We start from the raw sequence: 13,408 nt of genomic DNA, 5'->3' as shown, positions 1-13,408 counted from the left end.
TAAAAATGGTCAGAGGTGGGACAAAATCCAAAGTAATTGCTATAGCAGAATCCAAAAGAGGACAAAGTTTCAAAAAGTGCTTGTTAGCAGCCTCAAATGATACAAAGAGTTCAAATAAGGTTAAGACTGACAACTGTTGTCCGCTGTGCTCAGCATTGAGGGAGTCACGGTGACCTTGCCAAGAGCAGCTTCAACGGAGCACAGAGGGTGGGAGTCAAGCTGCAGTGGGTTCAAGTGTAACTGGGGAGATAAAGTAGAGACAAGAAGGGGAATTGCTTCATGTACTTAAGTTTGGTTTGGAAGAGGGTAAAGTATCTCTTTTATTAGGTAATTTTGTCTAAGCTCCTGCCTCCAATTATCTTCTACATTGTCAATGATTCTCAACTTTTAATTTCAAGCCCAGAACTCTTCACTGAGTTCATTCCCCTGTATTGCCCACACATTCAGTTGCCTGTTTAAGGTCTTGTCCTGATGTCTTCAAAGACATCCCAATTTGTCATCTCCAATTTAGTATTTTTCTTGTGTTTCTCAAATCCATAAATGCATGACCATTGTTTGCTTGTATGGGCCAGAAACATAGAAATCATTCTTTTATCTTCTCTCCCACATCATAATATCCAGTTTTACCCCCTAATCTCCTTTTTAATTTTGTTCAATTAGTTTAGATTCAATATTACTTTGAGTTAGTTTCAGGTATACAGCATAGTGGTTAGACAATCACATAGTTAAATCTCTTGAATATGCTTATTTCTACTCATCTCCACTACCACCCCCAGTCCATCAAGAAGCACAGTCTCCTTCCTGCACCATAGCAATACCTTGCTCATTAGTTTCTACCTATATCTATTTTGCCCCCCTCTAATATGACTCAGTATATTTTTTTCAAATACAAATCTCATCATGTAATCTCCTGCTTAAAACAGGGCTTGGCTAAAGTAGGTTTATTGGTATTCATATGGAAAATATACAATAATTAATAAATACTAATAAAAGAATCAATTCTCTTTCGCATACTCACAACTGTAAACTTATTTTTGCCCCCCCCCCGTGCATTCCCATTCCTTTTAACATAAATCTAGAATCCAATTCTTAAAATGTGCTAGAAGGCCTTGCATGATATATGACCCTACACGTCTCTCCCTCCCTCTCTACACTTTCTGTGCCACCTCTACAGGCCCACGGAGTTTCTTGATGGGGTCTTGCTCCCTCTTGCTTCAGGTCTTGTCCTGATGTCTTGTCCTGATGTCTGCATGTTCAGTTCTCTCTGTCTGAGACAACCTCCCAAAGTTGACTCTAAGCTATAATTCAAACCTCAGTTCAAACAAAGAACCAGAAAATATCAGGTCTTCCTGTTACTTGCCTTCACAGTACCTTTTACCTCTCCTTTAGAGCATGGATTATAGTTTGTTATATCTGTATAGTTATTTGTTTTTTGTCTGCCTACCTCACTGTTTAATAACCATTTAAGGTCAGTGGCCATATCTACTCACAGCTGTATGCTTACTGCCTAACACTCTACTATACTTACAGTAGGCTCTCAGACATGTTTACTGAATGATCTAGTGAATGGTGGATTGAATTAATGAAAGAAGACACATGGTCAAAGAGATGTGTGCTGCCCAAGCATATTTACATGATAAGAGGATAAAGCCAGTTGAATGAAAGATGTTAAAGATACAAGGCAGCCTGACCAAGTGGTGGCACAGTGGATAGAGCATTGGACTGGGATGTGGAGGACCCAGGTTCGAGACCCCGAGGTTGCCAGCTTGAACGCGGGCTCATTTGGTTTGAGCAAAGCTCACAAACTTGAACCCAAGGTTGCTGGCTTGACCAAGGGGTTACTCGGTCTGCTGTAGCCTCAAGGTCAAGGCACATATGAGAAAGCAATCAATGAACAACTAAGGTGTCGCAATGAAAAACTAATGATTGATGCTTCTCATCTCTCTCCATTCCTGTCCGTCTGTCCCTATCTACCCTTCTCTCTGATTCTCTCTCTCTCTCTGTCACTGTAAAAAAAAAAAGAGTAAGGGAAACATTTAAATCTCTTCTGTCACTGTAAAGATACAAGGCAGAGAAGCGATAGTTTTTAGAGTATTTTTCTGGCAGTGCTGAAGGTAAGGGGTGAAGTTAGGTACCTAGAAAACAGGAGATCCACTCTGAAAATACTGATATCTTCGAGAAATCTTATGGGTGTTGACTGCTGAGTGCATGTTAAAGGCCCATAAATAAGAGCCTTAAGGACTAATATCTCTTATTGGGGGTGCTACCCACTCACACTTTCAGGCTCGATCTTCCCATCTTTCAAAAGGGCCACACTGTTTATTGAGGGACAAGCTGGAGAAGATGAAATGTGGCAGGAAACTGAAGCTATAAAACTTTGAAAAAATGTATTTCACTTTTTTATTTTTTTGTATTTTTCTGGAGCAAGAAGTGGGGAAGCAGAGAGACAGACTCCCACATGTGCCCGACCAGAATTCAACCAGCATATCCACCAGGGGGGACATCTGTCCATCTGGGCCATTGCTGCATAGCAACCGGAGCCATTCTAACACCTGAGGCGGAGGCCATGGAGCCCTCCTCAGCGCCCAGGCCAACTTTGCTCCAGTGAAGCCTTGGTTGTGGGACAGGAGGAAAGAGACAGAGAGAAAGGAGAGGGGGATGAGTGGAGAAGCAGATGGGTGCTTCTCTGTGTGCCCTGGCCGAGAATCGAACCCAGGACTTCCACACACCGGGCCGACACTCTACTGCTGAGCCAACTGGCCAGAGCCAAAAATGCTACAGACAGAATCATTTACTTTCACTACTCTTAATACTACAAGTTTCCTGGAAAACTGTATAGTCAATTGTTCTCTGTATTTAATAAATTATCCAAACAACTCCAAGAAGGCCACTATTGTGGGCAGTAAAGAATAAAGGAAGACAATACTCCAATACCTGAGGCCTCACAAGTCAGAAATATTTAGGTTCAATAATATGAGCTGTGATCATGTATATTACTTAATAAGGGACAGGGTGCACTTCAATTTCCTTATCTGTAAAGTGAGTATTAGTGCCACATACCCTATATAGAGTTACTGTGAGAAAAAACAATGATATTGTCAGTGTAAGCAAGTAGGACATTGCCTAACACAGAATAAAGCCTGCAACACCAGTATCTCTTTTATTTAGAAGATGCAAGAGAAAGCCCTGGAAAGAGAATTCATGTTTAAATAAAGTTCTAAGATGGGGTCAGAGCAGGAGGTCATTTAACAGCATCATCTGGGACCCAATTGATTTGGAATTAACAGTATCTCCAGAGCTTAGGTATCTACCTTAATGACTAAAATGTACAATAGTGGAAAGAAGACATTTTAGCGCATGAAGTATGGTACATGCGATGGAACATAAAGAATAGTAAGAAATGAATGTGCATGAAATATATATGTAACAAATATTTTAACATAATATAAACTTATGCTAATAAACTGAACAATATATTCAACATTGTGAATCCACAGTCTGACCAGGAGGTGGCACAGTGGATAGAGTGTGAGACTGGGATGCAGAAGAACCAGGTTCGAAACCCCTAGGTTGCCAGCTTGAACACGGGCTCATCCAGCTTGAGCGTGGGAAAGCTGGCTTGAGCAAGGGTTCATAGACATAACCTTATTGTCACTGGCTTGAGCCCAGAGGTCACTGGCTTGAAGATCAAGGTCACTGGCTTGAGCCCAAAAGTCACTGGTTTGAGCAAGGGGTCACTGGCTCAGCTGAGCCCCCCCCCCCATTCCTGATCATGGGACATATAAAAAAGCGATTAGTGAACAACTAACATTCCACAATGAAGAATTGATGCTACTCATCTCTCTCCCTTCCTGTGTGTCTATCCATATCTGTCCCTCTCTCTGTATCTCTGTCTCTCTTTCTCTTTCTGTCTCTGTAAAAAAACAACAGGAAAAAAAGACGTGAGTCCACAGAATTTGCTGGGGACAAAGCTTTCCCTGCTCCTGGCACTGCACTTCATCCCAAAATATCAGGGCTGGATTTCACTGTTTTCTTCCATTATATCTATTAAAGCATGAGGCATGAAACATATACACAGATGCACACATTATATTTGTGCAGATTCAGTTTAATGTTTTAAAATGGTTAGACTACCAAAACATGTTAACCTTAAATGGTCACAAATCCTGAGTTTACTAGTGAGCCCATAGTGACATAACTTTTTGTGCAAAATGGCAAAACTTAAATAATTTTAAGGGCTGATGTTTAAAATAATCTCTCTCAAAAAAACAAAAAAAACCCAACAAACAAACTCATAGACACAGATAACAGTATGGCAATTACCAGAGGGAAGGGGTGGGGGAGGTAGAAAAGGGTAAAGGGGAATAGATGGTGATGGAAGGCGACTTGATTTTGGGTGGTGAAGATATAACACAATATACAGATAATGTATTACAGAATTGTAGATCTGAAACCTATATAATTTTATTAACCTATAGCATCTCAATAAATTCAATAAAAACTGAAAATAAAATCATTTTTCCCTGGCGTGCGGAGAACCCGGGTTCGATTCCTGGCCAGGGCACACAGGAGAAGCGCCCATTTGCTTCTCCACCCCTCCGCCGCACCTTCCTCTCTGTCTTTCTCTTCCCCTCCCACAGCCAAGGTTCCATTGGAGCAAAAATGGCCCGGGCGCTGGGGATGGCTCTGTGGCCTCTGCCTCAGGCGCTAGAGTGGCTCTGGTCGCAACATGGCGACGCCCAGGATGGGCAGATCATCACCCCCTGGTGGGCAGAGCGTCACCCCATGGTGGGCGTGCCGGGTGTATCCCGGTCGGGCGCATGCGGGAGTCTGTCTGACTGTCTCTCCCTGTTTCCAGCTTCAGAAAAATGCAAAAGAAAATGCAAAAAAAAAAAAAATCATTTTTCTCTAAAAAAGCCATTATTTCAATAGCAATTCTATTATTTTAATGTTTCCTTTGCTGAAATTCTCAGGTTTAAAAAAATGTATTCGGCCTGACCTGTGGTGGCGCAGTGGATAAAGAGTAGACCTGGAAATGCTGAGGTCGCCGGTTCGAAATCCTGGGCTTGCCTGGTCAAGGCACATATGGGAGTTGATGCTTCCAGCTCCTCCCCCCTTCACTCTCTCTGTTTCTCCTTCCTCTCTCTCTCACTCTCTCTCTCTCTCTCTCTCTCTCTCTCTCTCTCTGTCTCTCCCTCTCCTCTCTAAAATGAATAAATTAAAAAAAATAAAAAATGTATTCTAATGAACATTCATCTTTAACAGAAATCCTTTTGACTTGTTTTTGCTTTAGCAATCTGATTGATACTCCAAAACCAGGAGCACATGAACTCTAATCTCCATCTACACAACTTGCGTCAACTATGGAAAACAAAGTCCCAAACTGTATCAGGCCTACCTGAGGTAGAATTTCAAGGAGCTGGTGATCGTCTTAATGTCCCAGTCACTATTATGAAAATCAACATCTCCTGGGCATTTAGGATCTATTTGAGAAAAGAAAATAAAGGGAAAAATTAATGTTTCAAATATCTTACCTTTTACCTCTTTAAAAGAAAAGGTGCATTAAGTAAAAGATAGTTCAACCAGTTTTCAAGACATGAAAACTTTACAACAAAAATAGATTTGATGTCTCAAAAATTCCTTGCATTTATTTCAGTCAGGCATGTAAGGAACATGGAAATCATCTCTTCCATTTCCACAACAAGAAAAAGTATAACATAGAGAAAATAAACTCCTCTTAGATCAATCAGAAGACTGAGGTCATACATAGGGCAAACTACTCATACATAAAGCAAACTACTTACCATCCCCTAAACTGAAGAGATAGGCAAATACAGAGAATCAAAACTTACTAGAGTAGAGGCTCAGGAACAGCAACCTCCTTGGAAACAAGTACAGGGTTAGAAAAACCTAATCTGCAGCTGAGAAATTGCTAGGGGCTTGTGTGGACAAGTTTGAGAGTGAAAAATTCCACAGCGCCCAGTTTTTTTTTTTGGGGGGGGCACACTTATGTGAGTTTTATCTCCAGGAGACTTAACAGGTTCTAACAAGGAAGATCTAAGAAAAGTTCCTCATGTTTCTGTGCTTCTGAGAGGAGGAGAGAAAAAGTAGCCTCTTAAAAACAATGCACAGAGCATTTCCTTCTTAACAATATGGCCTCCCTTCAAGAGAAACTATTTTACTGGATCCTAATATATTGGGGTTTTATCAGAGCTTTAACTGATGTAGGAAAAGGGAAATTCCCAATAATATACCAGCTTGCCTTCCTATCTCTTCTCAGTGAGAAAACCAAAATAAAACTGAGATGCACTCGTGCCAGTCACGGGCCAGGGCACAGGCTCACTAAAAGATTAAGATGTAATTATAGGAATGTAGAATACTACCTCTCTTCTTGACACTTTATAAATAATTTAAAGAATAGAAATCATGCAAAATCTGCTCTCAGATTACAATGAAATTAAACTAGAAAGCAGTAATAATAACATAGCTGAAAAATCCCAAAATATATGGAAATTACACAACACATTCTAAAGAATGTAACAAAACAGAAATTTCTCAAAGAAATTTTAAAACATTTCACAGTAAAGCAAAATAAAAATACAACTTATAAAAATTTGTGGGCTGCAACAAAAGTGGTGCTCAGAAGAAAATATATAGGATTAAACACATATATTATATAAGTAGCAAGAGCTAAAATCTGTACTTTAAACTTCCACCTTATGAAACAACAAAAAGAATACCTAAAACCTAAAGGACGCAGAAGCAGAAGTAAAGAAATAGTAAAAATTAGAGCACCTATCCATAAAATTGAAAACAGAAAATAAATAAAGAAAATCAACAAAACTGAAAGATAGTTCTTTGAAACCATCAAAAAAATTGATAAATCTTTAGCCAGGTTAATTTAAAAAGCAGAGAGAGAGAAAACAAATTACTAATATCAGAAATGAAAGAGTGACAATCACTACTGTTCCCATGGACAACACCAAAAGGAAAATAAAGTGATATTATGAAGAGCTCTAAGCCTATAAATTGCACAACCTTGATAAAGTGAACCAATTTCTCCAAAGACATATCAATCAAAATTCACACATAAAACAGAAATGGAAAATCTAAGTAGATTGGTATCTATTAAAGAAATTGATTCAATAATTATCTGCCAAAACAGAAAGCAGAAGACTGAGAGTTGTTCAGTGGTAAACGCTACCAAATGTTTAACAAAGAAATTATACCATTTTTCTACAGTATCGCCCAGACAATAGAAAAAAAGGGAATATTTTGTAACTCATTCTATGAGGCCCGCACCACTCCTATACCAAAACCAAATGAAGACATTACAATAAAAAAAGTACAGATGGAATACCTCTTATTAATATAAATACAAAAATCTGAAGCAAAATATTAGCAAATAGAACATAACATTGTATAAACCCCACAACCAAATGGGATTTATTGTAGCTATGCAAGACTAATTAAGCTTTTGAAATTCCATTCATGTTATCTATCACATTAATAGACTAAAGAGAAAAAAGCTTATGATATCAATAGATGTAGAAAAAGCAATTGACAGATCTAATATCCAATTAAAATAAAAACTCTCAGTAAACTAGGGATATAGGCAAACTTCTACAACTTGATCAAGAGCATCTATAAAAACATACAACTAACATTATACTTAATAGTGAAAGATAGAAAGTCCCACTCCCAAGATCAGGAACAAAGTGATAATGTCCACTCGCACCATTCCTATTAACACTGCAGTGGAGAGCCTAGTTAAGAAAATAAGAAAGTACAACCATTATGGAAGAAAGTATGGTGGTTCCTCAAAAAACTGAAAATAGAACTACCTTATGACCCAGCAATCCCTCTACTGGGTATATATCCCAAAAACTCAGAAACATTGATACGTAAAGACACATGCAGCCCCATGTTTATTGCAGCATTGTTCACAGTGGCCAGGACATGGAAACAACCAAAAAGCCCATCAATAGATGACTGGATAAAGAAGATATGGCACATATACACTATGGAATACTACTCAGCCATAAGAAATGATGACATCGGAACATTTACAGCAAAATGGTGGGATCTTGATAACATGATACGAAGCGAAATAAGTAAATCATAAAAAAACAGGAACTGTATTATTCCATACGTAGGTGGGACATAATAGTGAAACTAAGAGACATTTATAAGAGTGTGGTGGTTACGGGGGGGAGGGGGGAATGGGAGAGGGATAGGGGGTGGGGAGGGGCACAAAGAAAACAAGATAGAAGGTGACAGAGGACAATCTGACTTTGGGTGGTGGGTATGCAACATAATTGAACGACAAGATAACCTGGACTTGTTATCTTTGAATATATGTATCCTGATTTATTGATGTCACCCCATTAAAAAAATAAAATTATAAAAAAAAAAAAAAAAAGAAAATAAGAAAAGGAAAGGAAGTAAAAAGTATACAGACTAAGAGGGGAAAATTAAAACTACTTTTGTTTACAGATAAAATGATTATCTAAGTAAATCGTCACAAACAATCAACAATGAAAATCCTGGGACAAAATAATTGCAAGGCTGCAGGATACAAGGTTAATAAACAAGTCAATTGCTTTCATATACACTAGCAATAACTGAAATATGAAATTAAAAACACCATTTACATTAGCACCCCCAAAAATAAAATACTTGGATATAAGCTTAACAAAATATGTACAAAAACTATATAGAGAAAACTACAAGACCCTGTTAAAATAAATCATAGATGTAAATAAATTGAGAGATATTTCATATACATGGAGAGGAAGTCTCAATGTTCGTTCTTCCCAACTTGATCTATATAGTCAATGCACGCCAATCAAAATCCAAGCCAGTTATGTGGATATCAAAACCTGGCCTGAAAGTTTATATGGAAAGGTGACAGATACAGAAGAGGCAGCATAACACTGGGGAAGAACAGTCTCAGCTCTGATACTACCCAATTCTAAGACTCACTGTAAAGCCACAGTGAACGAGACAGCAACTGAGTGTCGTGGTTCAGGCTACTATAATAAAATATCAGAGACTAGGTAGCTTATAAACAGGAATTTATTTTTCACAGTTCTGGAAGTGGAAGTCCAAGATCAAGGTGCTAGCATGGTCAGGTTCCAACTAAGGCCATCTTCTGTGATTTAGTCTGCAAGCTTCTCACTCCGGAATCTCTTATAAGAGCATTAATCTCATGAGCACTCATGACTTTATCACATCCAGAAGGCTCTACTCCCTAATACCATTACCTTTGGAGGTTGAGATTCAACATGAATGTGGGGGGGACACATTCAGACCACAGCATTCTGCCCCCCCCAATTTAATGTCATTCATGACATTTTCACATGTCAAATACATTCACTTTATCTGTATATTTCCAAAACTTAACTCTTTCCAGCATCAACTCAAAAGGCTAAGTGCAATCATCTAAATATCACCTAAATCAGATATGCACGAGATAATACATCCTGAGGCAGATCACTCTCCACCTGTGGACCTGTTAAACAAGTTAGATGCTTCCCAAATAAAATAGTGGGACAGGCATAGGACAAACACTACTATTCCAAAAGGGAGAAGTAGGAAATAAGAAAGAGATAAAGGGTTTTGAGCAAATCTATTCACTTAAGACCTGCTGGGGTGGGGCTCTTGCCTTCGGGACACACCAGGGTGGTGGTCCTGTTCCCAAGGCTGTGGGTGGGCCCACTCCCATGGCTTTGTTGGGCACAGCTCATTCTGCAGCTTTCGTGGGGGCTTTCCCAAGCTGAAACTGTACACAAGTGGTTCTCTAGTCTGGAGACATGTTAGCAGCCCTGGCCTCACAGCCCCATCGGGCATTTCCCTAGTGGGGGAGTCTCTGTGACGACCCTGCCCTGGCAAAGACACTTTGTTTTCATACATGAAAATATCTGTGGAGAGAGCCATAGCCCCATAGCTCTCATACTCTGCATTCAGGCAGACAAACCACTGTGTTGATGTTCCCAGTGTTTACTCCTTGAGACACTTCAGTCTGTGCCTGCGCCTCACTGTGCACCTATATAATAACCCTTTTTCCCAGAAGAGTGCCTGGTGTGTAAGAAGTAGGCTCCATCTCTGGGAAAAGTCAAAGGAATCCTGGCTACAGGATTCAATGCTTCAATTGTTGGAATGAGATAGCTCTTCTTCTATATAAATTGTAAATGGGAATGTTCTGAAGCAGAATGACTGCATTTGTGTAAAATCTTATTTGTGTAAAATCTTGGCCCTGCCCAAGACCTGTTTCATTCTCAGTGGAAATACAGTGACTATCAATTTGGCCACTTGTCTGTCCTATTTAGATTCCTTAATTTACAATTGAGTGAGGCCACCCACCCCAATTTCACCTCACTTGATTGTAGATCTTATGGGTCTGTGTAAAGCCAGTATCCAGGGCCACCATCACAGCAGCCTGGCCCATGCAGGTTCGCATTGGATTCAGACAGTCGGTAAAGAAACAATGGAGCCAAACACTGATAGGCCATAATCTTTAATCCTAGTTTGCACCCGGTGGGCAAGTAAAAACACACACTGGGCTCCAAAACCCACTCACATTCAGTGCTCACAAAGCTACTGACTTATCCAAGTTGCCTAGAATCAAAGGTTTCTAGCTCACCAGACTTATTCACCTCTGTTCCCCATCTCCTTCCTTCTCCCTGCACAAACTCTGCACAAACTGGCCTCTCCTTCAGCACTCCACCATCTTGGCTGCTTCTCCTGGCCTCCTCCACATGGCTTTTCTCTGCTCTGTTCTCTAATGTTAATCTCAGAAACCGAGAGAGCAAGCTCCCGTTCTGCCCCCATTTTATAGTGTAGAAATCAAAACCTTTAATCCAATATACAAAATAGATAAAATGTATTATGCTCACTTTGTTAAAAATGTCGCTGCCCACGTGAGGCTGTCACCCAGGTGATATTAATGTGTGTTGAGAATGCTTGTAGCCTGGGGCTTGGTTTTGGGATTAAGCCTTTCCCACCCTTTTGATGTGGGGTGGTACAATCCAATCATGCCTCAGAGAAGTGACCTTGTATTAGAGACTTCCCTGTTTTATATATTGGATTAGAGGTTGTGAAGCTACAATATAAAATGGGGATGGAGCGGGAGCTTGCTCTTGGTTCCTGAGATTATGATTAGCATGAGAGAGCAGAGGGAGCAGAGCAGAGAGCAGAAGGAGGCCACGTGGAGTAGGCCAGCAGAAGCAGCCAAGATGGCGGAGTGCTGAGTGAGATGCCAGTTTGTACAGAGTTTGTATCTGGGATAAGGAAGGAGATGGGGAACTGAGGAGAATAAGGCTGGTGAGCTAGAAACCTTTGATTCTAGGAAACTCGGATAAGTCAGTGGCTTTGTGAGCACTGAATGTGACTGGGTTTTGGAGCCCAGTGTGTGTTTTTACTTGCCCGCCGGGTGCAAGCTAGAATTAAAGAAAATGGCCTGTCAGTTTTTGGCTCCGTTGCTTCTTTACCGACTGTCCGAATCCAATGCGAACCTGCATGGGCCGGGCTGCTGTGATAGTGGCTCCGGCCCTGCCTGCTGGCTTTACAGTTCCCCATCTCCTTCCTTCTCCCTGCACAAACTCTGCACAAACTGGCCTCTCACTCAACACTCCACCATCCTGGCTGCTTCTCCTGGCCTCCTCCACATGGCTTTTCTCTGCTCTGTTCTCTAATGTTAATCTCAGAAACCGAGAGAGCAAGCTCCCGTTCTGCCCCCATTTTATAGTGTAGAAATCAAAACCTTTAATCCAATATACAAAATAGGGAAGTCTCTAATACAAAGTCATTTATCTGGGGCATGATGGGATTGCACCACCCCACATCAAAAAGGGTGGGAAAGGCTTAGTCCTAAAACCAAGCCCCAGGCTACAAGCATCTTGCCTGCCCACAGCCCGCCCCCAATATACATTAATATCACCTGGGCAAGGAGCTTCCATGTGGGCAGCGTCATCTTTAACAAAGTGAGCATACTATATTTTATCTGGCCAACAGTCTGCATGACACTGACAAGATTATTATCTCTGCATTTCAATTACTTCTTAGAGAATGTCAATGCCAGCTTAATATTGTTTAATTCTTAAGCAAATTTTCATGACGATAATATTTATAAAGGATTAGCTGAAGAACATACAGTCCATCTTTTCCTTTAGGTTGGTGACTGAACTGCTCTTTTCCACCCAAGCATAATACCTTTCTGAATCTGTGATTCACTACAGTAGTGTTTATTGGAGAAATTAGTTTTATTCCTTTTTACTCATTTAGACCTCAACATTTGGGAAAGAATTCACATTGATATTTTACAAATCCAAATATTATTCCTCTTGTCTATAATGTATAACTTTTTTTTTAATTTTTTTAAATTTTATTTATTCATTTTTAGAGAGGAGAGAGACAGAGGAAAGAGAGACAGAGAGAGAGAAGGGGGGAGGAGCTGGAAGCATCAACTCCCATATGTGCCTTGACCAGGCAGGCCCAGGGTTTTGAACCGGCGACCTCAGCATTTCCAGGTCGACGCTTTATCCACTGCGCCACCACAGGTCAGGCCCCTCTTGTCTATAATGTAATAGACGAAACAAACTGAAATGCTAGTTGTAAAGCCAGGAGGTATGGCCAGGGCCACCATCAGAGCTGCCCGGCCCATGCAGGTTCGCATTGGATTCGGACAGTCGGTAAAGAAACCATGGAGCCAAAAACTGGTGGGCCATAGTCTTTAATCTAGCTTGCACCCGGCGGGCAAGTAAAAATACACACTGGGCTCCAAAACCCAGTCACATTCAGTGCTCACAAAGCTACTGATTTATCCGAGTTTCCTAGAATCAAAGGTTTCTAGCTCACCAACCTTATTCTCCTCAGTTCCCCATCTCCTTCCTTATCCCAGATACAAACTCTGTACAAACTGGCATCTCACTCAGCACTCCGCCATCTTGGCTGCTTTTCCTGGCCTTCTCCACGTGGCCTCCTCCCGCTGCTGGCTCTATTCTCTCTGCTCTCTCATGCTAACCTCAGGAACCAAGAGCCGAGTCCTGTTCTGCCACCCTTTTATAGTGTAGAAATCCAAACCCTTAATCCAATATACATAATAGGGAAGTCTCTAATACAAAGTCACTTCTCTGAGGCATGATAGGATTGTACCGCCCTACAGCAAAAAGGGTGGGAAAGGCTTAATCCCAAAACCAAGCCCCAGGTTACAACGATCTCCAACACACATTAATATCACCTGGGCGACTGCCTCCTCGTGTTATCTTTAACAAAGTGAGCATAATACATTTTATCCGCCCAACAATAGGAAGAAAATGGGGAACTGAGGAGAATAAGGTTGGTGAGCTAGAAACCTTTGATTCTAGGAAACTCGGATAAATCAGTAGCTTTGTGAGCACTGAATGTG

At 40.7% G+C, this 13,408-nt stretch overlaps 1 protein-coding gene across 1 annotated transcript in view; it reads right to left on the bottom strand.

Moving 5' to 3' along the window:
* The window catches only part of OPHN1 (oligophrenin 1), a 336,244-nt gene that overhangs the window by 88,041 nt on the left and 234,795 nt on the right, over positions 1 to 13,408 (bottom strand). Inside the window, exon 16 of the mRNA XM_066356302.1 lies at positions 5,399 to 5,483. Coding sequence (XP_066212399.1) covers positions 5,399 to 5,483 — 85 coding nt within the window. The remainder of the gene's footprint in view (positions 1 to 5,398; positions 5,484 to 13,408) is intronic.

This window comes from Saccopteryx leptura, chromosome X, assembly GCF_036850995.1.
Source record: "Saccopteryx leptura isolate mSacLep1 chromosome X, mSacLep1_pri_phased_curated, whole genome shotgun sequence".
Taxonomy (NCBI): Eukaryota; Metazoa; Chordata; class Mammalia; order Chiroptera; family Emballonuridae; genus Saccopteryx; species Saccopteryx leptura.
Note: the sequence above shows the minus strand (reverse complement) of the source record. Positions and strands in the feature narration are given on the sequence as shown.